The sequence below is a fragment of the Marmota flaviventris genome, chromosome 12 (genome assembly GCF_047511675.1).
Source record: "Marmota flaviventris isolate mMarFla1 chromosome 12, mMarFla1.hap1, whole genome shotgun sequence".
NCBI lineage: Eukaryota > Metazoa > Chordata > Mammalia > Rodentia > Sciuridae > Marmota > Marmota flaviventris.
Genome location: NC_092509.1, coordinates 109,708,150 through 109,728,486, shown reverse-complemented (window position 1 = coordinate 109,728,486; position 20,337 = coordinate 109,708,150). Strand labels below are relative to the sequence as shown.

The 20,337-nt window shown below is 42.1% G+C and overlaps 1 protein-coding gene across 5 annotated transcripts in view; it reads left to right on the top strand.

The window, feature by feature from the left end:
* Positions 1-15,366, top strand: part of Nuf2 (NUF2 component of NDC80 kinetochore complex) — a 31,242-nt gene extending 15,876 nt beyond the window's left edge. For all 5 annotated transcript variants that reach the window (XM_027922881.2, XM_027922882.2, XM_027922883.2 and 2 more), the window contains exons 8-14: positions 72-168; positions 999-1,061; positions 4,284-4,421; positions 6,134-6,274; positions 7,219-7,394; positions 8,250-8,385; positions 15,115-15,366. In XM_027922881.2, coding sequence (XP_027778682.1) covers positions 72-168; positions 999-1,061; positions 4,284-4,421; positions 6,134-6,274; positions 7,219-7,394; positions 8,250-8,385; positions 15,115-15,249 — 886 coding nt within the window. In that variant the 3' untranslated portion in view covers positions 15,250-15,366. The remainder of the gene's footprint in view (positions 1-71; positions 169-998; positions 1,062-4,283; positions 4,422-6,133; positions 6,275-7,218; positions 7,395-8,249; positions 8,386-15,114) is intronic.
* The last annotated feature ends 4,971 nt before the right edge of the window (positions 15,367-20,337 follow it).

The window sequence follows — 20,337 nt, the reverse complement described above, 5'->3', positions numbered from 1 at the left end:
GGTATGGGTTTTATTTTGGCCTTTCAAAGTTAAGAATGTGATGTTATTTTAATCTATTTTACTGTGTTCAGTTCTGTTCCAGTTGAAGAGCAAGAAGAGTTCAAGCAACTTACTGATGATATTCAGGAGCTACAGCAATCATTGAATCAGGAATTTCGTCAAAAAACGGTATCTGTTATGAAACATCTTGAAATTTTTTTTTTAATTACATTTCCATAGGGGTGTGTAAGGGGGGTAGGAGCTCACTGCTTTCCATTACTGAAGAACAGTGCTTGCTAGGCCCATTTGTGCCCCTTACAATGTATCAGTCATCCCTGAACAGGTGGCTTTTTGTTTGTGTTGCAGTGTTGTGTCCAGTCTGGTTGAGTAGGTGTCTTAGGGTTCTCCTAAGCTTCCTCCTACTGAGACTAGAGGCACCCTGGACACTGCAGCAAGCTCAAGGGTGCTCAGGATAGTTTAAATTTCCAGGGAAGCATTGTGGTACCCAGCATCTCTCAGACACCACTGTAGCTCCTAGCTCAAGGTAGTCCACTTCCATTTTTAGATCACATTACCATTTGATATCTTTGGGGTTTTGGCATTTACCATGATAAAATCAAGTGCCATGTGAAAATCATTATGGAAGGAGGACCTGAGAATTTCTGTCTCATCTGCTTACAGAGTACAGGGATTTATGCAATATCCAATCGGTCATATGCCTAATGAGTAAGTAGTGTGATTATCTAAGAATAAACTAAAATACTCTTTCCAGATAAATGTTTATTTTCTCAAAGGACTGCAGCATTGTCAAACAGAAGTGTGCAGTCACTTTGACTTAATCATTTTGTGGAGGAATCCTTAGATAGTTATTCTGGCCCATGGGCATTACAAGCACAGAGAGTTTGAGGCTGGTCAAACTCCTTTCTCTTCTTTCTCATCTTGATTTTGTGAGAAAGCAGCAAGTGATTCCATTTCAGTCAGTTTTAAATCATAACCCCTTGGTTTGCTTTTTCCCTTAGATAGTGCTGCAGGAGGGAAGTTCCCACAAGAAATCAGATATCTCAGAGAAGACCAAACGATTGGTAAGTACCTTCTGCCACCAGCACTGACTGAGAGGTTCAGTGGGGAAAACACTGGAGCCATGTGCCTGCTTTCCCCACTTCATAGTGTGGCACACATGAGTCCTTCCATCGATGGCTGCACATGTCTGTGCTGTCCTGCAGATCTTCCTGGTACCTTGTCCATGCCTGTCGTCTTGCCCATGTGCACCTTTGCCAGTCAGGCTCTCTTTTGTCATTGAAGGGATTCCCAAAGTCAGGACTTGGGGGGGGGGGTCAAGGGAAGTGAGTATTCACAGCTGACCCACATTGCCCAACGAATTCTAGAGCTGAAGACCAAGAATAAAGTAACAGCACACATCAGTAACAGACATAGCACACATCAGTAACAGACATGCATTATTTTGGTCAGCGTTGGCCTCCGTTGGCTGGTCAAAAGGTAAGAATCTTTCCAAATAAGAAACCTAGAAGGATTGCACAAGTCCTAGGATTGTACCTTCTGTCCTAACACATAAGCATTCCCTTGGTCTATGGCCCCAGAGGGGCGCCAGTTCATCCTCTTCCTGTGGCTCTGCACTCAGACACATGACACTGTTTAGCTGTGTTTTTGTAAGGATATATGTGTTCTTTTTATTCAGATGTATTTGATATATATTGACCTGTGACTTGTTAACATTTATAACATTTCTAAAAAGCCTCTGTGGTAATATCTTGAGTGATAGAATTTCCCAAGCAACATAAACACAATTTATCTCTTAAGTATTTGGGAAGGAAGCTTACTGAATTTGTTTTTATAGCATGATTTCAGACTTGAAGCAGACTTTTGAGAGAATTCCTCAATACTCTTCTCTTTCACTCCTTTGGGTTATATTCGCTTTTTTTTTTTTTTTTTTAAGATATAGGATCTTTCTGGGTTATCAGGCTGCCATTAAGCCTGGGGCCCAAGCAACCTGTCTGCTAGGCCTCCTGAGTAGCTGGGACTATCGGTGCATGACAGCACACCTGGTACCCCCCTTCAATTTTATTAATTGATGTGTGAATATGTAAAATTGTGCATATTAATGGGGTACTATGCTTTGATACCTGCATATGTACATTGTGTAGTGTTCAAGTCGTTAGACATACCTATTTCAAACGTTGTTCAGAGTCCTTCTTGCGTTTTGGAATTCACAGTATACAGTTGTTACCTGTGATTACCTACTGTGCAATAGCATGCCAGGGTTGTTTTCTCCCGTCTCTAACCTGGTGTGCACCAGCCCACCTCTCTTCACCCCACCCTCTGGAAACCGCCATTCTACTCTTCCTGAGTGAGATCCTGTGACACTTGTCCTCCTGGGCTTCTTTCACCTAATCTCCAGCCCCTTCTGTGTGGTCCCAGAGGTCAGGTTTTGTTGTGTTTGTGGCTCAGTAGTGATCCATTGTGCACACGCAACCCATTTTCTCTACCTGCTTATCAGGTGGTGGATGTTGTGCTATGTCTGTCTCTTGGCCCTTGTACACAGTGCTGCATTGGTCGTAGGAGATCAGAGGTCCCTGCAGCACGTGGACTTCATCTCCTTGAATGTGCACCCAGGAGTCTGGTTGCTGGGTCATGTGGTGGTTCCATTCCTGTTTTTTTGTGGCTCTTCCTGTTTTCCGTAATGCCTAGGCTGGTTCATGTTGTCACCTCTGGGTGGAAGAGGGCCCTTTTCTCCACATCCTCCTGCACTTTTGTCCTTTTGGTGATATTATGAGGAGCTGCTTCAGAAAACACTCGAAGTACGAATTCAAATCAAAGAGAGCTTTATTTGCCTGGCCAGGGACTGTCACCCACCTGTACAAACTGAAACTCTGGGAGAACAGCAATTTCCAGGCCTCTGTCTTAGGAATTTAAGAATAAAACCACAGCTCAAGGGCTTTTTCTCAGCGTCATGCAAGCAAGCCAATCAGAGAAGCTAAAACAGTAGTTACCTGCAAGCCCTAAGCAGGACTGGAATTTTCCAGTTAGCAAGCAAGCAATGAAGTTACAGAAGCTAAAAAGCAGTGAGCTTGAAACTCAGTTAACCGCATCTGGGGTCTGAGCAGGTGTTAGACAACTGAATCCTGAGTTCGAGCAGGTGGTTAGTGGGGATGAGAACCTACTTCAAAGTCTTGGGTCACTAAGACCACCATATCCTGGGTTGAGTATATTTTATGGGGTACAAAGTACAGAAAACAGTATAAGAAAATAGCTTTCATTTCAGTTTCTCAGAAACAGCTCTTGTAACAGTTTTTTTATAGAAGGCAACAAAATGGAGTCTTAGGCCTGTCTATGACAGTTTTTGCTTTATAATTGTCTTATCTCGCTTTTCAAAATCGTATATCCTATAATCTAAATTTTTTACTAATCTATAACTATAACTTACACTCTTATTGATTGTTATCTATCAGTTCACACCACAACCATGATAGCCGTTCTTACTAGAGCCAGGTGATGTTCCTGATGGTTAGTGGTGGGGAGCAGGTTGTTTTCAAATTCCTGTTGGCCATTTGTTTTTTGAGAAATGTCTATGTCTCTTGACCAGTTTTAATTAATTGGTGGCTTTTTTGCTGTGGAGTTTGGAGTTTCTTGTCAGGTTTTTGCAGACTCCTGCTCCCATCCTGTGTGACCTCTTCACTCTGTTGTTTCCTTTGCTAGGTAAAAGCTTTTCAGTTTGTTGTAATCACATTCGTGTGTTTTTCTTGTTTCCTATGCTTTTGGTGTCTTGTCCAAAAAGTCTTTTTGCCGTTGCAGTGTTCTTGAAGTGTTCCCCTCTTTTCTTTTAGTAGTTTCATTATTCACTTTTAAAATTAGGGAAAAGAAAGGAATTTGTTTTGATTCAACAAGCATGGGCTAAGCATCTTCTCTGTTCTGTGGCTCCATTTGGGTACTGGGAGAACAAAGACAGCTTCACAACTACAAGTGGCATGGTGAATTTGGAAACTCATTAGGTGCATAATTATAAAGTTGCATAGAGGAAATGGGAGTTGGATTTTCAAGGATCAATGAAAGTTGAGCAGGCAAGCAGGATAAGGGTGGTTTGCTATCCTAGTATCACTCTGATCATGGAAACAGCTCCTTATTCATAGCCTGTTTGACAATGTTTGAGTGATGAGTCAGGCAAGGAATAGTCGGTTTAATTTTATTCCCTACCCCCTGCCCCAAAGGTGGGCTTTTGTTTTGTTCTTTTCTGTTATTGAAATATAAATTATCACTTTTATCATATATAAAAAAATGTTTCTCAACAGAATGAACTAAAATTGTCAGTGGTTTCTTTGAAAGAAGTACAAGAAAGTGTAAAAACTAAAATTGTGGATTCTCCAGAGAAGGTAAAAAATTATAAAGAAAAAATGAAAGATACAGTCCAGAAACTTAAGAATTCCAGGGTGAGTTTCCTCTTTATTTTATCGTTTTTCTCTCTCTTTTCTTTCTAGCAAATTCTTGGATTAGTTTTCTGGATTATCTATGCTTTTCTCTTATTTGTTTTTGTTGTTTTACTTCATTGCTAATTTGTAACTCTTCTCTAAAGACAGGGTGTGGGGAAAAGAAATAAAAATTTAAGACCAAGACATTTGTTCAGTGACACTAAAGTTTTGAGGCTTTGCTTTGGGTAATTAAAGCAGAAATGCTCTGTCCTCATGAGTTTGAGTTACTTTATGACAAAGAGAAAGGTATTAAGCAATTTTAGTTAACAACTGTATAATTATAAATTTTAATACATACTTTGAGAGAATAAGAATATAAGGTGTGCTTATGAATACAGGATATACATGAAAACACTTTCGTAACTTCTGATCAATTTTGCTGTGAATATAAAACTGCTCTAAAAATAAAAATGCTCAAAAATATAAATATAAAATTGTTCTAAAAATAGGATAACCTATTTTTAAAAAAGGAAAAGTGTAGGGTGCTTTGACATTAAAATGGGGGAGCCCAGTTTAAAATGTAGGAGCCAGGTGGAAGAGAGGGAAGTGGGCATATGCATTCCCAGGTGAAGTCGTGCAGGGTGTCCTAGGGAATGATCCAGGAAAGAAGCTTCAGCAGAGGGAGGACTTCTGTGAGTTCTGTGAAGCATTAGGGGCAAGATGCGCACAGGCCACAGGTTACTCGGGAGACAGGTGGAGGTGGTAGGACAAAATTGGAAGTTGGAAGACAATTTAGCATTCTCCTCGAAGCAAAGTTTTTAAACTATTTCTATTAAAATCATTGCTAGTTTATCTGTGACTTTGTTACCTGATAGTTAAAAATTGCCACATAAGCATAGACAAAAGTCACCACAACGGCAATGAGAGTCCAGAAATAATTTGTGTATTTGTGAGGAATGGATGATATATTCAAAAGCAATTCTAGGTCAATTAATTGTTTATACAAAGGGAAGGGAGATGAGCCTACACTTTACATCATTTTCAAAACTACTTATGTGGATTATAAATTAAAGTTTAAAATTTCAATAATTTTAGAAATTTTAAAAGAATATTTATTGTAGTCTTATACTGTGATAGATGGTTTTTTAAATTAAGATTACTATAGAGAAAACTAGACCCACTAGGACATATTTGCAGTGCATCTGACAGGTCAAGGATTGTGTCTATCATATGCAGAGTGTGTGAACAGCTGGGAAAGAGCGTGCAGTAGCATGACCCAGTCCTAACTGAGGGGAGCCCTGCTGGCTAGGCAGTTGGCAGGAGTGCCTAGAGGGGAGAATAGAGAAGTCTTTGCAGTTACAGTAAGCATATGTTCATTTCATGATTTTAGAATTGGAATTGTTCTTTTTAAAAGAGGTGGCCATAGCAGTAGTTGTACCAGGGAGTAGGAAGATTGTAGTTGGGTGATGTGATTGCCAGGGGGATCAGAAGCACTTGAGAGTTAGCGAGAAACACATTTCCTGGCCCCTTGCACAGCCCTGGGGTGGAACCACAGCAGTGAACTGGCTCCTTTGCCAGTTAAGAGATGTAATCGCTCAACTGGACACATGTTGGTGATGATGCTCTGATGCTGACATATGCACAGAAGTCATTAAGAGCAAATAAATTCATATTACTGCAGTTTTATAAAGGAAACTATCAAACTGTGGACTCGTTTTTCTTTCCTTTCATAGCAAGAAGTAATGGAGAAGTATGAAATCTATAGAGACTCAGTAGACTGCCTGCCTTCATGCCAGCTGGAGGTACAGTTGTATCAGAAGAAAATACAGGAACTTGCAGACAATAAGGACAAGCTGACCAGTGCCTTGAAGGAGGTTTGTGTTGTGCAGGAGGGTTGTCTGTTATGGAGCTGCTTACTGTAGTTCTTTGAGTCAGTTTCACTCTTAACTGTTTTCCCGAAGATAGGTGGTAGATGAGTCAGTGTGTGCTAAGGAAAAAGACACTTTTCTTTTTAAATATAGCAAGACCTGTCTTATCCTCCAGATGAAATGAGTGATTGGCACAGCACATCGCCATATATGTTTTGGGAAACAGTAATGGATATTTGAACTTGTAACCCTTGGAAATTCTTACCTGATCAGTAAGGATAAAGTCCCAGTCTAGTGCCCAGGAGTGCACTGAGGATTTGTAGAGAGCTTTGAAGTTTATGATATAGATAGTGTCTATCCTGAGACCTGAGAACTCTGGTGTCATTTAAGTTTCTCAGGCTGGAAGCTTAGAAACCAGTTCTTTCTCACTTCTTACCATCTTACATTCAGACCACCCCTAGGGTCATTATCATTGGCATTTGATAAGACATTTTCTTTTTTAGGAGTTAAGGTGAGATTTCCACTTCATAGTTCCTTTATCTACCATGCAGGTTAACAAGACAGATCTATTGCTTCTATTTGCTCCTAGCATCTGCCCTTTCCTTTTTTTTACCAATTAAGTCTAGACTCTCCCCAGATAGCCTCAGCTTCTTGACTCAGTCCAGATCCTCCCCAGCCAGCCTTAACCTCTTGACTGATACTGCACCTGCACCTCCCCCATTCTTGGCTGGCAGAGTGACCATGTAAAGGCACCTCTGTTCGTTATGCTCATTCTAAGGTCCCCGTTGTCCCCCTTGCATGGTCTGCTGCTTTTTGCTATGCTTTCAGGGCTTCAAGGTCCATATCCCTTTCAAAACTATTTTATTATAGCTTATTTCAAAAGTACCCTTTCGTTTTGTTTATAATCCTAACTAGCTTAACTGATTTTAAATGCTTCTCATAAAATTTAGAGTCGGAACTTAGAGGACCAAATTGAGAATGATGAATCTGAACTAAAGAAATTGAAGACTGAAGAAAATTCACTCAGAAGACTGCTGATTGTGAAGAAGGAAAAACTGGCCACGGCACAGTTCAAAATAAATAAGAAACATGAGGACATCAAACAATACAAACGAGCAGTAATTGAGTAGGAGCGCACCTTCAGTCTTTGTGTACTAGGAAGTGATGAGGAAAGCTGTGTGTGTGTGTGTGTGTGTGTGTGTGTGTGTGTTTCCCCCCAGAAAAAGGGCATTCCACCTTTTGGTGACTCTGGCAGGGGCGTCATGAAACTTGTAGTGCTCCATCCTGATTTTGAAAGGTTCTAGCTGTTCCTTTTTGTTCCTCTTTAGTGAGCATGGTGCTGCATATTTCATGGTCTTCAACAGACAGTGGTTTAGACTTGCCTCAGAAGAATTAGCTGGCCTGTCTACAGTATATCTGGTCTGTAGAGTTAATAGCATCCATTTTGAGAAATCTTTTTATTCAAATATAGATTACTAATTTGCTGAATATTTTTGAGGACAGTACATTGGGGTGTTTTGCTGGTGATCTTCGCCCCATCAATTCTAAGACTATGTTTTTAGAACATGTGCTGCAGATCTGTTTTGGATGTCATCCCCTTAGTCCCTACAATGGGTGTTGGAGATCAGCTGAGTGTTTCCTTTGCGCTTCCTCGTGCTGGAGCAAGGGGCAGCACCAGAGCATGTTGTACTTGATGCCAAACTGCCTTGCAGAAAAGTTGTGCTGATTCTGATTCCCATTCCCATCGTAAGCATAGCTGTGGGTGTGCAGCTGAAAATCCCCTCCTTAAAGGAAAGCCCTTAAGTGCCCTGATGCGACTGTAGCACCACACTTTGGGGGATCTGTTTGCTTTTATGTCCTGAGAAGAGTTTTAGGTCCATGAAACCATTAGTGACACATGGAGACTTTGGAATCAGAGTCAGCATTGTTTTGCCTTTTTAAATACTAAGTAATTATATCAGCTATCTCTGTTTTCTTTTAGGGATTGCAATAAAGTCCAAGAAAAAAGAAGTGCTGTCTGTGAGCAATTAACCACAATTAATCAAGAAATCCAAGAGATTAAATTTGGAATTCAGCAAATAAAAGATGCCACCGAAAGGGAGAAACTGAAGTCCCATGTGAGTATCTGTTCATGAGCGTCAACTAAGAGGTCCCATGTGCTGAGGATGGGGTCACGGCAGGCCTTGCTGGTGGTGTCTGTCAGCTCTCCAGCTGGAAGCCTGGCTGCCCTTGGCTTTTGTCTCCATTTCTGCAGCTCTTGTGTCACTCTTGCACAGTGTGCACAGGTATCTCCTCTCTGTCTTTCTTCTTGCTTGACTTGGGCTCCTGATAGCACGTAGTAGAACATCATTTTTTTGTAGTAAAAGTGGTTTCTGTGTTAAAGTTTTGATTTTATTAGGTAAATGAACTTGAGTAGTGATTTCATTAAGTAATCACTAATTTTTAAGTAAAAAAATTTCGGTATTCTCCCCCCCCCCCCCCGCCCCCAATAAAAGATCTCAAAAGTTTTTCTTGGTGTCATTGTTAAATGTAATTCAGTTAACTGAAGTTTGGAAAAAAGAGCTTAGATTGGTCCCTTTGTGTTAGGAAAATTTTAATATCTATATATAATTATCTAAAATTATTATGTTTACTTCCTGCTCATTTTGAGTATATTTATTTTATAGCTTCTTAAATAACCTTAGTTTTAATGAGAATAGGAATCTTCTACATTTTTATCTTTGAAAATGCCAGTACATTGCCATGCCTGTTTCTAGCCCTTTAACTGTCCATGTCTATTCCTAAAATATTCATTAAACCTCCATTCTCTCCTCAACTTGTGTGTGTGCTGCTGAGGATTGAACTGGAGGCCTTCAGTGTGCTAGGCATGCGCTCTACCACTGAGCCACATCCCACCCTTTCTATTTCACTTTGAGACAGGGTCTTTCTGCATTGCCCAGAAACTTAGGGCCCTCCTATCTCAGCCTCCCAAGTCTCTAGGATTATAGACACACCACCCTGTCCACCTTTCCTTAACTTTTGAAGTTTGACTTTTATCTTGAAAATTGTTTTTACTAGAACAGTTGTCCAAATTGCTCTATAAGAAATCACTAAAAAGGCCATTTTTCATGCAAAATTCCTTGATATCTATTTTTCTCACTCCTCTTCATCTTCCACACATTAGCACTGTAGGTTGCAGTTTCTGAAACACCCTGACACCTGATAACTATTCATATACCTACTTTTATTCCACCATACACACCCAGTTTTCAAAGATTGCTAATTCTAAGGAGCCAAGATGGACCCTGCCCATACATGCAAGGTACTTTTATCCCCCAAAAGATACATTGTTAGTATACATTGTTAGTACTTATGTATCTGTGAATGAATGCCTATGGATAATGTCTCTAGGCTGTTTTTAAGGTAAGAAGAAGATAGGAAGAGAGTAGAATAGCAGTGGTTCTCCTTGGTCTGCCCAGTATACTGTCCTTCCTTTTCCATTTGGAAAAAAGTCTGGATAGATTTTAGCAGATATCTAATCCTTTTTTTTTTTTTTTTTCCTTTTCAATTTTACTTTATTTTTTGGAACCAGGGATTGAACCCAGGGGTACTTAACAAATGACCCAGCCTCCCAAGTCACTGAAGTTACAGGCATGCACCAACTTCAAGTCACTGAAGTTACAGGCATGCTAATCCTACTTTTTAACTAAATTAACAAATGTTTGTTATCACATGGTCCAAGTATGGTTAATGAACTAGTTAGTAATGCATTACCAAGTAGTTACTAACTCAAATTTAAGATATCTTTGTTTCAATCATGGAAAATGTCCATATCTGTCTTATATTACTCTCAGTTCTGTGTGTGTGTGTGTGTTTCCCAGTGACGTTTTAACTTCTTGACAGTAGCAATCATGCATGGTCCAAACTTGGCATCATGTAAACTATGCTGGAATGGTGGCTTATGTGTAGTATGCTTTCCACAGACCCTGTAAAATCATAAGGTTTTCTAGCACAGTGTTAAAACTGTCTCTATCGTTATTCAGTAAAGAGTTGTTGAATGAACAAGTCCCCAACTGAATGTGCTGAATTAGGACCTCCAGTAGCAGGGCAAGAGTTTGTACTTTGTCTTGGCTTTTGAGAATCACTATAGGTTCTGCTTATTGTCCTAGTAGAACAAGACAGCTTTTATTGTTGAAATGTTCTCATTTTGAATTTTAAATTTTTATTTTTACATTCTAGTGAACTGAGGTCTTGTCTCTAGAATCAATCTGTGCCCTCTTGCTGAGTAACTCTTAAGGCATTTGAGGCTGTCAAGGTTCTTTCAGTCTTCTCTCAGTGGGTTACTTAGCCCCAGTTTTCCAGCCTCCTTTATATAGCTTCATTTTCAGATTCATGACTAACCAGTTTGCTTGTCTCCTGTTCCCTGCTTGTCATTATTCCTTTTACAATGTATAACTCAGTCCTAAATAGTCTTCCAAGATCATGGCTTGACAGTACAGAGCGGTGCCTTTGAGGATGGGGCCTAACAGCAGGGTAAATTTGTAGCAGTAGCACCTTATCTTTAACTTGCAGAGCTTGGGGTCACTTTCACGGTGGTTCTGCCAAGGTAAGATATTCTTTACCTGTTTCAGTAAGCCTTTTTTCTGCTATGACCAAAAGTCCTGGCGAGAAAACTTTAAAGAGGAAAAGTTTATTTGGTGGTTCACAGTTTCAGAGGTCTCAGTCAATAGACAGCCAGTTCTGTCCCATGTGGCTCCTGAGGCTGAACATCAGGGCAGAAGAGTGTGGTATAAGGAAACAGCTGGAGACTGAGCGATCAGGAAGCAGAGAGGGAGCTCTGCTCAAAAGGACACAATGGAAACCCCGAAGCACACACCTACCTTGAGCCGCACCCTACCTGCCTGCAGTTACCACTCAACTAGTCCCTATCAGATGATTAAGTCACTGATTAGGTTGAAACTCATAAGCCACTAATTTCACCTCTAAACCTTGCATAGTGTCACACATAAGCTTTTGGGGGATACTTACTATCTAAACCATAATACCGTACTTTATTTATTTATTATTTTGGTGCCAGGAATTGAACCCAGGGTCACTCAACACTGAGCTACTTCCCCAGCCCTTTATTTATTGAGAGGGTCTCACTAAGTGGCTGAGCCTGTCTTTGAACTTGTGATCCTCCTGCCTCGGGCATATGACACCCTGCCCAATAACACCTTACTTTAATGCAAATATTAATTCTTGTCATTATTTAGTGTCTCCTGAAACTTTGATTAACATGCTGCCTTTTCCATATTAAAAAGTTGAGTGGATCTGGGCTCTGCTGCATAGTTACAGATCAAAACTTCAGGTACATTTGTTGGGCTTGCTGATTTCTCTAACTTGCCATTTCTCAGCCTGCACTGTGACACATGTATCTGCTCATAGTAGCTAGGGAAGGACTGTAAATACCTGGGTGACGTAGGGTGGTTTTATGAAGGCTCTCTAGCTTACTGCTTGATCCTTTGAGGAAAAGAGAAGGGACGTGTTAAGACTTCCAGATTGCTTTTCCTGCATTTCTTTTGGATTCTAGTTTTTACCATAACCCTTTATTTATCAAGTATTTTTTTTTCTCATAGATAATTCATTCTATTTCCAGTTTTAATTGCTATCTTTATTTGGGTAGCTTTCAAAAATCTGCTTCCTGTTCTGCCCACTCATGGAAGAAATAGCATTTATGAGCTTATGTTCATTCTCTTGCTGCCTGTCCTCTTCTTTGCTTCCTCCTTTCCCCACCATGTGTCTCTCATTCATTCATTTTGTGTTTCTCTGTGGCAGCATTATTTTCCATAACAAAGACAGAAGATGATAGACAATCCTAGTTTTAAGGCAATCAGCAAATAAATTGGTCTTTCAGCTCCACTGTTCCTAACAGTCCCTTTCTGTCCGTAGTGTATTGTTTTGTAAAACTCGTGGATGGCAGCAGAACTTGCTAAATTTCTTCTGTGACTCTAATTCTACATCAAATCTATCCTGGAAAGCAAGAATTGTCAACTGTGTCTTGCTGAAATAGCACTGCACTATTTCACTTCCTTGTTGAAAGTGGAGCTGGGCTGCTCTCTTGCAGCTGTTGGATCCATTCACAGTGAATGGACTGCCCAGAACCTCCATCCGCAAGTCAGCAGATGGCCTGGGCATCTTCCAGATGTCTGTGGTCACCTTGGACTCAAGGATGGGCCTCTGAATAAGGGAGGCCCAGCCCCATCCCAGCACATTCAGATCTTAGGTCTTGGGCAGTCCTTCGTTGTTTGAGGCTTGATAACTTTCCTGGACTCCTTTCAGGTGCCTTTGATTTCTCTTCTCTTAATACACTTTTGGTCTCTTCCAGATAAAATGCTTCTGTGCTGTGTAATAGGGCATCTGCTAGCCACATGTGGCTCTTCATAACTACAGTGAAGTGAAATTGAAGATTACTTTTTCCTTTACACTAGCTGTATTACAAGTGCACAGTCTTTGGGCTGGTTTTATTTTCCTTTAGGGCCACAACCATCACTGCAACTTCCACTTACTGTTTGTTGTGCTATACAGAGTACCCTGTAATATCCTTGGATGGTGCCAGGAATGTGCTTATGGAGTGAATAGCTGCACAGGCAATGAACACCGTGGGTGTTGTATAACCTTCACCTTCTCTGATCTGAAAACCCAGATAGACCAACACTGTCCAGTGGGATTCTCTGCATTAGTGGGTTGTGAGAGCTGTGCTGTAGCCACAAAGCACGTGTGGCCATTGGCCTTGGCACGTGTCTGCTGCAGCCCAGAGGCTGAGCTTTAAGTTGAGTTTTAATTATGTTAAATTTAAATACCTGCCTGTGGCCAGAATATTAAATAGCACAGAACTAGACTATAGGTTCTCTTTTTTCCCTTTGTCTATTTTTTTGTGCTAGCAATGGAACCCAAGGACTCATGCATGCTAGGAGAGTACTCTAAATTCTTAACTCCACCCTCAACTCTAGAATTTGATCTTAAAAATATTGAACTTCAGTGAGATTCTCACAGTAAAACTATATATATGTGAATTCTTTACTATTGTGAACTTCCACTTGGATGTAAATATAAATAGAAACCCTAATACAGTGTGGGGGCTGTGATCTGTCACCATGAAACTCCTTGTGAAATGGCTCAGGACATCCAGTGTTTGCTTCTTTGGATGCTCCTGGAGTGCCCTCCCTGTCTTCCTCTCTCACTGTGACCCTGTCTGTGTGGTATTCTTGAGCATGTTTGTTCTCAGAAGAATGTCCTGTGGTTGTACTGAAATGATGGGCTCCTGTGTTTGCAAATGTCTTTCTTTAGCCACACTTGGTTTTGATAATTTCTCTCAACTAGTATCTTTCTACCCAATATATGCAACTCTCTTTTTAGTATGAGTCATCATACATCTAGTAGAACTAGGGACTTAAATTGATCTGATTTTTTTAAAAAAGGCCTTCACACAAGCTAGCAGCTAATTTGGTAAGAAATAAAGTTTTCACAAATTTTTGGTTTATCCGTCTAGTTGTACAGCTTGGTCTCTGTTCTGTCTTGGAGATGTAAACACCCATTTCTTATGCTAGGGTTAAGTAGCTGTGTGTGGATTTCTGGGACATGTGCGCTTCAGTGCACACACACTATATCTGGAATAGTGTCCTCAAGCTCACTTAGGTGATGGTGCTGGGAATAGTGTTCTTCAGGACATTGTAAATTCATACTATATAGAATTATAATCTGTGCAATGTGTGTGAACTTTGAAAATATCTACACCAGAATTTAAGTAAAGGTAAGTAGTAGCTATTATTACAGGTTTAGGAGAAAGTTAATAGGAGAGACGCTTAAAGTTGAGAACATTGTTCCAGTTCTCTGCTTTGACCATAAATTTTGCCATATTGGCAAAGGGCCACTGTTTTGTTTAATTAGTGAACTCATCTTGAGGTTTGTTTTTTCTAAGGAAAATTAATAATAAAAGGATCAGTATTACCTTTGATAAATATGAAATAGAAGAAAATGTATGCAGTTGAATTTCTTTATTTTACTCAATCTATAAAAATTGCTCATTCTTGTAAAATCTGTAGCACATCCACTGTGTTATATGAAAGCTGCTATTGCTCCAGTAGGACTTCCTGGCCCTCATTCAGAGGGTTTGGAGATGTGGGCACAGAGTCAGTGGTGTAGTTCAGGTGGTAGGTACGACTTCCTGGCCCTCATTCAGAGGGTTTGGAGATGTGGGCACAGAGTCAGTGGTGTAGTTCAGGTGGTAGGTACGACTTCCCAGCCCTCATTCAGAGGGTTTGGAGATGTGGGCACAGAGTCAGTGGTGTAGTTCAGGTGGTAGGTACGACTTCCCAGCCCTCATTCAGAGGGTTTGGAGATGTGGGCACAGAGTCAGTGGTGTAGTTCAGGTGGTAGGTACGACTTCCCAGCCCTCATTCAGAGGGTTTGGAGATGTGGGCACAGAGTCAGTGGTGTAGTTCAGGTGGTAGGTACGACTTCCCAGCCCTCATTCAGAGGGTTTGGAGATGTAGGCATGGAGTCTTTGGCATAGTTCAGGTGGTAGTTAGGGCTGGATGCAGAGGTGGTACCCACGTGAATCCAGGTATTCTCCATGTTCAACAGTAAAACTTTTTTTATAATTTCAAATGGTTGTTCTTAATGTTTTGAAGTTTTGGCTTATGTCACATCTCTGTTTCTTCTAAGTAGCACAACTTTTTGATGTGTGCATTGGGCTTAGAGTGGACTTTTCATGAGAGCAGGCATTGTGCTCCTGTGCAGAAGAATTTAAAGTATTAATAAACATGAATGGAAGTCTGATGAGGTTGTTGCCTGGAATAATTCCTACTCTATTTATTTTCCACTAGGAAATATCCCTCAACTTGAGGACTACCTTGGACAAGTACCATAAAGGCATTGAGAAGGCAGCGGAGGAGTGCTATGCGAGAATAGAAGAGAGGGCCACGGAGCTAAAGGGGAGAATGTTCCGAATGTCCACCTGACCACGCAGCTGCCTCTTGTAGATGGCTTACCATCTTTTAATTTCTTCGAAGGGTGTAGTTAAGTTGAAACTAGTGGGAATATCAGAAATAACAAATAAAGTTCCTTCAAGCAGCTTTTATATGTTCTCAAAGTGATCATTCTCAAGACATGCATTTAATGTAGGCTTTCATTAACTTTATCATTGAAATAACTTGTGCAGCTACTTGCCTATCTGCCCAGTCCCTTGCTGTGTGCACTGGCTGGAGTTACCTTTGAAGTACGTGTTTTTTCTGTTATTTCCATGGTGGCTGTTAAGTCAAGCCATGCTTGAGCCCTGGCTGTGCCCTGAGCATTGTGGGCAGGCTCTTGCATGGTTCTCCTCAAGCAGGACTAGGAAATATTGTCACTCCCTTATACATCAGTAATGATGAAGGTCCCCAAAGATTCAGTAGCTGAGCCAAGGTTGGAACTGTTGCTCCTTAGGAGACTGAGGTCTGAAGTGTTTCCCTGACCCCACACTTGGAGAGTGGTTAATTGAAGGGGAAGTTGGAGTGTGATCGTCGCTCTTCCTGGATCCATCATGAGGAAATGGGGGCCTGTTATGTATTAGGCTTAGGTACTTTCTAAGGTTTCAAGTGCTTTGCTCTTCGTTAGAGATGGTGAATGCACCCCGTAGAGACCAGGCCTTCCATGGAGGGAAGCCCTGGAGTGGGAGGAGCAGCAGAGGAGTGAATCCAGGCGGAGGAGCTGGGTGCCGAGCTGAGATCCGCCTGCCTTCTCGTTTATCTTTCAGTAGCCAGGAGTTGGGATCTGTAGGAAGTCTGCCTGGAAGTCCAGGAGACATTGCAGTTGTAGCCACAGGCTTCTCGTCTCTTCCTGTCTCTATTATTATTGTCACTTCTTTGTTCACATGAATTTCTGGATCGTTGTGCTGTGCTTGTAAACCCACCTTTCATGGTACTGCAGCTTCTGCCACAAAGCACTCCCTTTCCAGGACTCCAGGATGCTTCTCAGTCTTTGTCCTCCTTACCTGCGCCATGCAGGACCACCCCCATCAGGGAGCTCTTCTCTCAGTTCTTAGTTCTATCTTCCTTTCACTTTCTCCCTGAAACCTCACCCTTGACTCTGTGTTCTAGGCTTCTACCCTTCACTTGTATGGCAACCTCTGCTCCTTGAAACTGTCCATTAGTACCCCTGGCTTCCATTATGCATTACCATTATCCACACACATTTTATTAACATTTATTGTGTTTCTCTTGAATTCCAAACTTGCATATCTGATGACAAATCAGTGTTTGTATCCCTTTGGCATTCTGGTGAAGCCTAAGGGCCTCTTTCAAAAAAGAGTTTTTATGCATGAAATAAAACACCTGGACTACAAGGGAAGCCAGTTAAATGCAGATGTGGTTGTCACATACTGTAATTAGCTTCCCTAACTGCACTTCTGCCCATGAAAGGAGCCCCTGTGTTTACCATGCTCTGCCCTGGCTGCCTCATGTCTCTCCAGTTAGGACCTCATCTGATGCACCTGGCTCCTTGCCTCCTTCACCCATGTTTCAGTCTGCATCACCCCTTCTTGGCCACCTTTCCACCTCGCTTCTACCTAGGCATTGGGGTGTAGTTGACTAATGTGAAATTAGGTCATTGGGGATCTGTGCAGTCTTGGCTTTTCAGGCTTTGTTTGGGTGTCATGGTGAACTCATAGAAGAACCATGGGATATTTTTAATTTCCAGAGGAAACGTAAATACCTGGTAACTGTCAGATAGCCTTGCAGACCCCAGCTCAAGCAGGCTCAGTCAGTGAGGCCACCTGCTTTCCTGCCTGCACGAAGCTGGGACTTTGGCTGTTGCTGTGATGAAAAGCAAGGATCATCTGAGCATCATGGAACAGAAATGAAGGTGGCGATGCTTAACCTGATGTACAGACTGCAGTTAGCACTGCTTATTGAAGAGTAAACGTATTTCAACTTGTGTGTTTTTCTTGTGCATCTTCAGGACATAAATGCCTGTTAGGGTTTTTGGCTGATGACTTAATGAACAGAGCTAGTGAAGTGTTTTCTTGGACTCTGTGCATGCAGTCGGGGACCTCAGCCACTCTTTTTCACTCCTGCTTGTGGAGCTATGCCCTCCAGCCATGGGAGGTGGCTCCCTCAGCACTATAGGGCCTCCAGTCTCCTGCTAGGAAGCACTCACCTCTTCCAAGTGCAGACTTAACCTCTTCCCTATCTTCAGTTGTCTTCACTACAGCGTGTCTCATGGTTTTGCTGGGTTATATACCTTCTCCACGTTGTGTGGGAGTGGTGACTCCCTGTCTCCGTCTTCTGGTCTGCATAGAGCCCTGCACCTGATGGTCACGTCAACATCAGCTTGAGGAGTCTCTGTTTTTCCTCAATGCTGGGTGGAGGACTGGGCTCATCTGGGTTCCACACCCACTGCTCCTGCGTGCCAGGCAGTGCTCTACCACCCAGCTGAGCCCCACCTGAGAATCCAGAGTTATCTTAGCCCAGCAGGAAAATCCAGCATAATGTTCTGGTAGCTTGATATCTTCACTCATCTATCTCTGCCCCCAAACAGGTAAAATAAAACCTCACTCAAGAGCTCTCAGTATAATCCACCAAAATCCATATTGGGCAGTTTTGACTGAAGAATAAATTATAAAGTTTAGATTTTGAGGGGAATGGTGATTTGGGCCAAGTGACTTTTTGAAGCTTCTGGGTATGGGGCCACAGCTGCTCTGCAGGCTGTGGCATCGTGGATGCTGCACTGACCTGGAGGAGAAGCTGGGGATTCAGACTTGAGATCTTTTGGGTCCAGCCACTTGTAGAACAAATATTTAATTCAAGTGACATTCCAAGAAGCTCATCCAGTTCATGACAAAGCAGGGGAAATTGATATATGCATCTTGCAGGCTGAAGTTAATACATCTGGTTTTCATTCAATAGAAGGTTTGCTATTTTTAGTAAGACCAGAAAAGTTTTACATGAAACTCCATTTCAAATTCAGGCCTGCCACCTATTTCAATTAAGTGGGCCCTAATCCTGTGATTGAAACCTGCTCCCCATTCCTACCCAAATTGCCACCAGGGGGCATAACACAACTTGCATAAGCCATGCTGACAGGCCATGATTTTAAGGTCTGAAAATAAAGGCTGCAAATTTTAAAGCAATAGTGGTATTTCAGAGAAGTGTCAGAACTTGGAGCTGAAATCTGTTCCAAATAGTATGAAAATCTGAAGTTCTGCTAAGAGGATGGCCTTTCAAGTTTCCAATCCTGACCCTGTTAGCTTTTGAATTTTATCTGCATTATTCTATTAGTAATTGGTTCAGAATTTTAGCCCAGAATCCATGTAATTCTTAGAATTTAATTTTCCTGAGAGAATTTGAGAAGCCATACAGTGAGCCAGTCACTTAGGTGAATCTGGAGCACCACCTGGCATTGATGGCTTAGAGTGATACTCTGATAAAACTGTAAAACAAGTCTACCCGCAACAGCCTTCTCAAGTCCATTTTTAACTGCCACCACAGAGCTATCTCTAACATGCATACCTGGTCATTTCTATGCAGCTCAACAAATCCGAAGGTTAAGATCCATAATACTTCAGGGCATTATTTAGATGGGGACAATGTAACACGGCACAGTCATCTCCAACTAGTGTGTGTAAACTCCACTTGGGTTTCTCGTTAAGTACGCTGCATCCGTAGAGATTGGCTTGGGCAGCGGGGGGGATCTCTTGGTTCTGTACTTGAAGCAGGCATACTAAGTGATTTTAGTAACAATCCTTGGGGATTGCATTAAAAAGAGCTGTGTGGCTAAGAGCATAAGCTACTAATTCCTCACATTCCAACAGGAATAATGAATGTTGCATATCAGGATTGAGGGAATTTTGAGCACGGTATCTGCCATGCAGCTAACACTCAAATGGCAGCTGGTTCTGTTGAGGATGAAGCTCATTAGATTGCTCTGGGGGCCAATCTGATATACTTTATATGATACTTCTGTAGCACCTCTGCTACAAGCCTTCCACTGGTGATGGATGGAAGCATGTTTGCTGAACTCCAGAATCTTGTCTGAGTGACCCAGTAGGCACAAGATCTGAAAAACATTACAGCATTTTCAAAGCAAGGAGGTTTCCCACCCCCAATCCCCACTGGGGGCGAACACAGGCACACAAAACAGTGCAGGCTCCCTTGGCTCCACAGGTGTGGTGCTGGCTCCTCATCCATCCCTGGGTGAGCACAGGTGTTAAGTGGTGCTTGGCCGTGGAGAACAGAACTTCAGGCCCCAGAGTTTGACTCTGGGTCCTGGGTGTGTTGGTAGGGACCAGGGAAAGTGATGTTGCAGCTCAGGGTCACACTGGAGGAATGCACCCCTGACTAGGGAAGGTGTTTTCACAGATCTTCAACAGCTGTGCTTCTCAAACTGGTGTGCTCACAAGTTGCCAGACATCTTGATTAAAAGAACTTTAGTAAGCCTGAGTAGTGCCACAGCACACACTGAGCAGCAAAGGTCAGCAGTCTGCCTGCCCCCTACCTTCTACCTCACGTCACCGAGCACCTTGCTCTTCAGAACTGTTTGACTCGAGAGCAGTGCAAGGAAAAGTGCTTTGTACAGGCTAGAAATTGACTGGGGCTCAACACCTGGATTCAGAATGCATTTTGAGAGACATGCCCTAGAAGTCTACATGTGCAACTCTCCAGCCTTGTGAGCTGGAGCATGGAACAGAAAGGCCCGGAGCCTTGGGTGCCTCATTTTCAGATTGGGAAGTCGCTGTAGGGATTAAGTCAGATAAACACCTGGCACTCTAAATGGCCATTGTTACTCAAGTGGAGGTTGGATCTGGAGTGTCCCCCAAAGGCTCATGTGTTGATGGCCTCCAGTACCAACATTCAGGGTGGGGCTTTGGGGAAGTGATTAGATCATGAAGTTCTTGACCTCATCAGTGGGTTGGTCCATTGATGGGTTAATTTGATGGCATTATTGGGAGTGGTGGAGATGATTGGAGGTGGGGCCTAGGTAGAGGGATTGTGATGCTGGGGGTATGCTCCATCCCCCTCCCCCTGCTTCCTGGCTGCCGTGAGTGAGCAGCTGTCTCTACCAAGCCCTTCTAT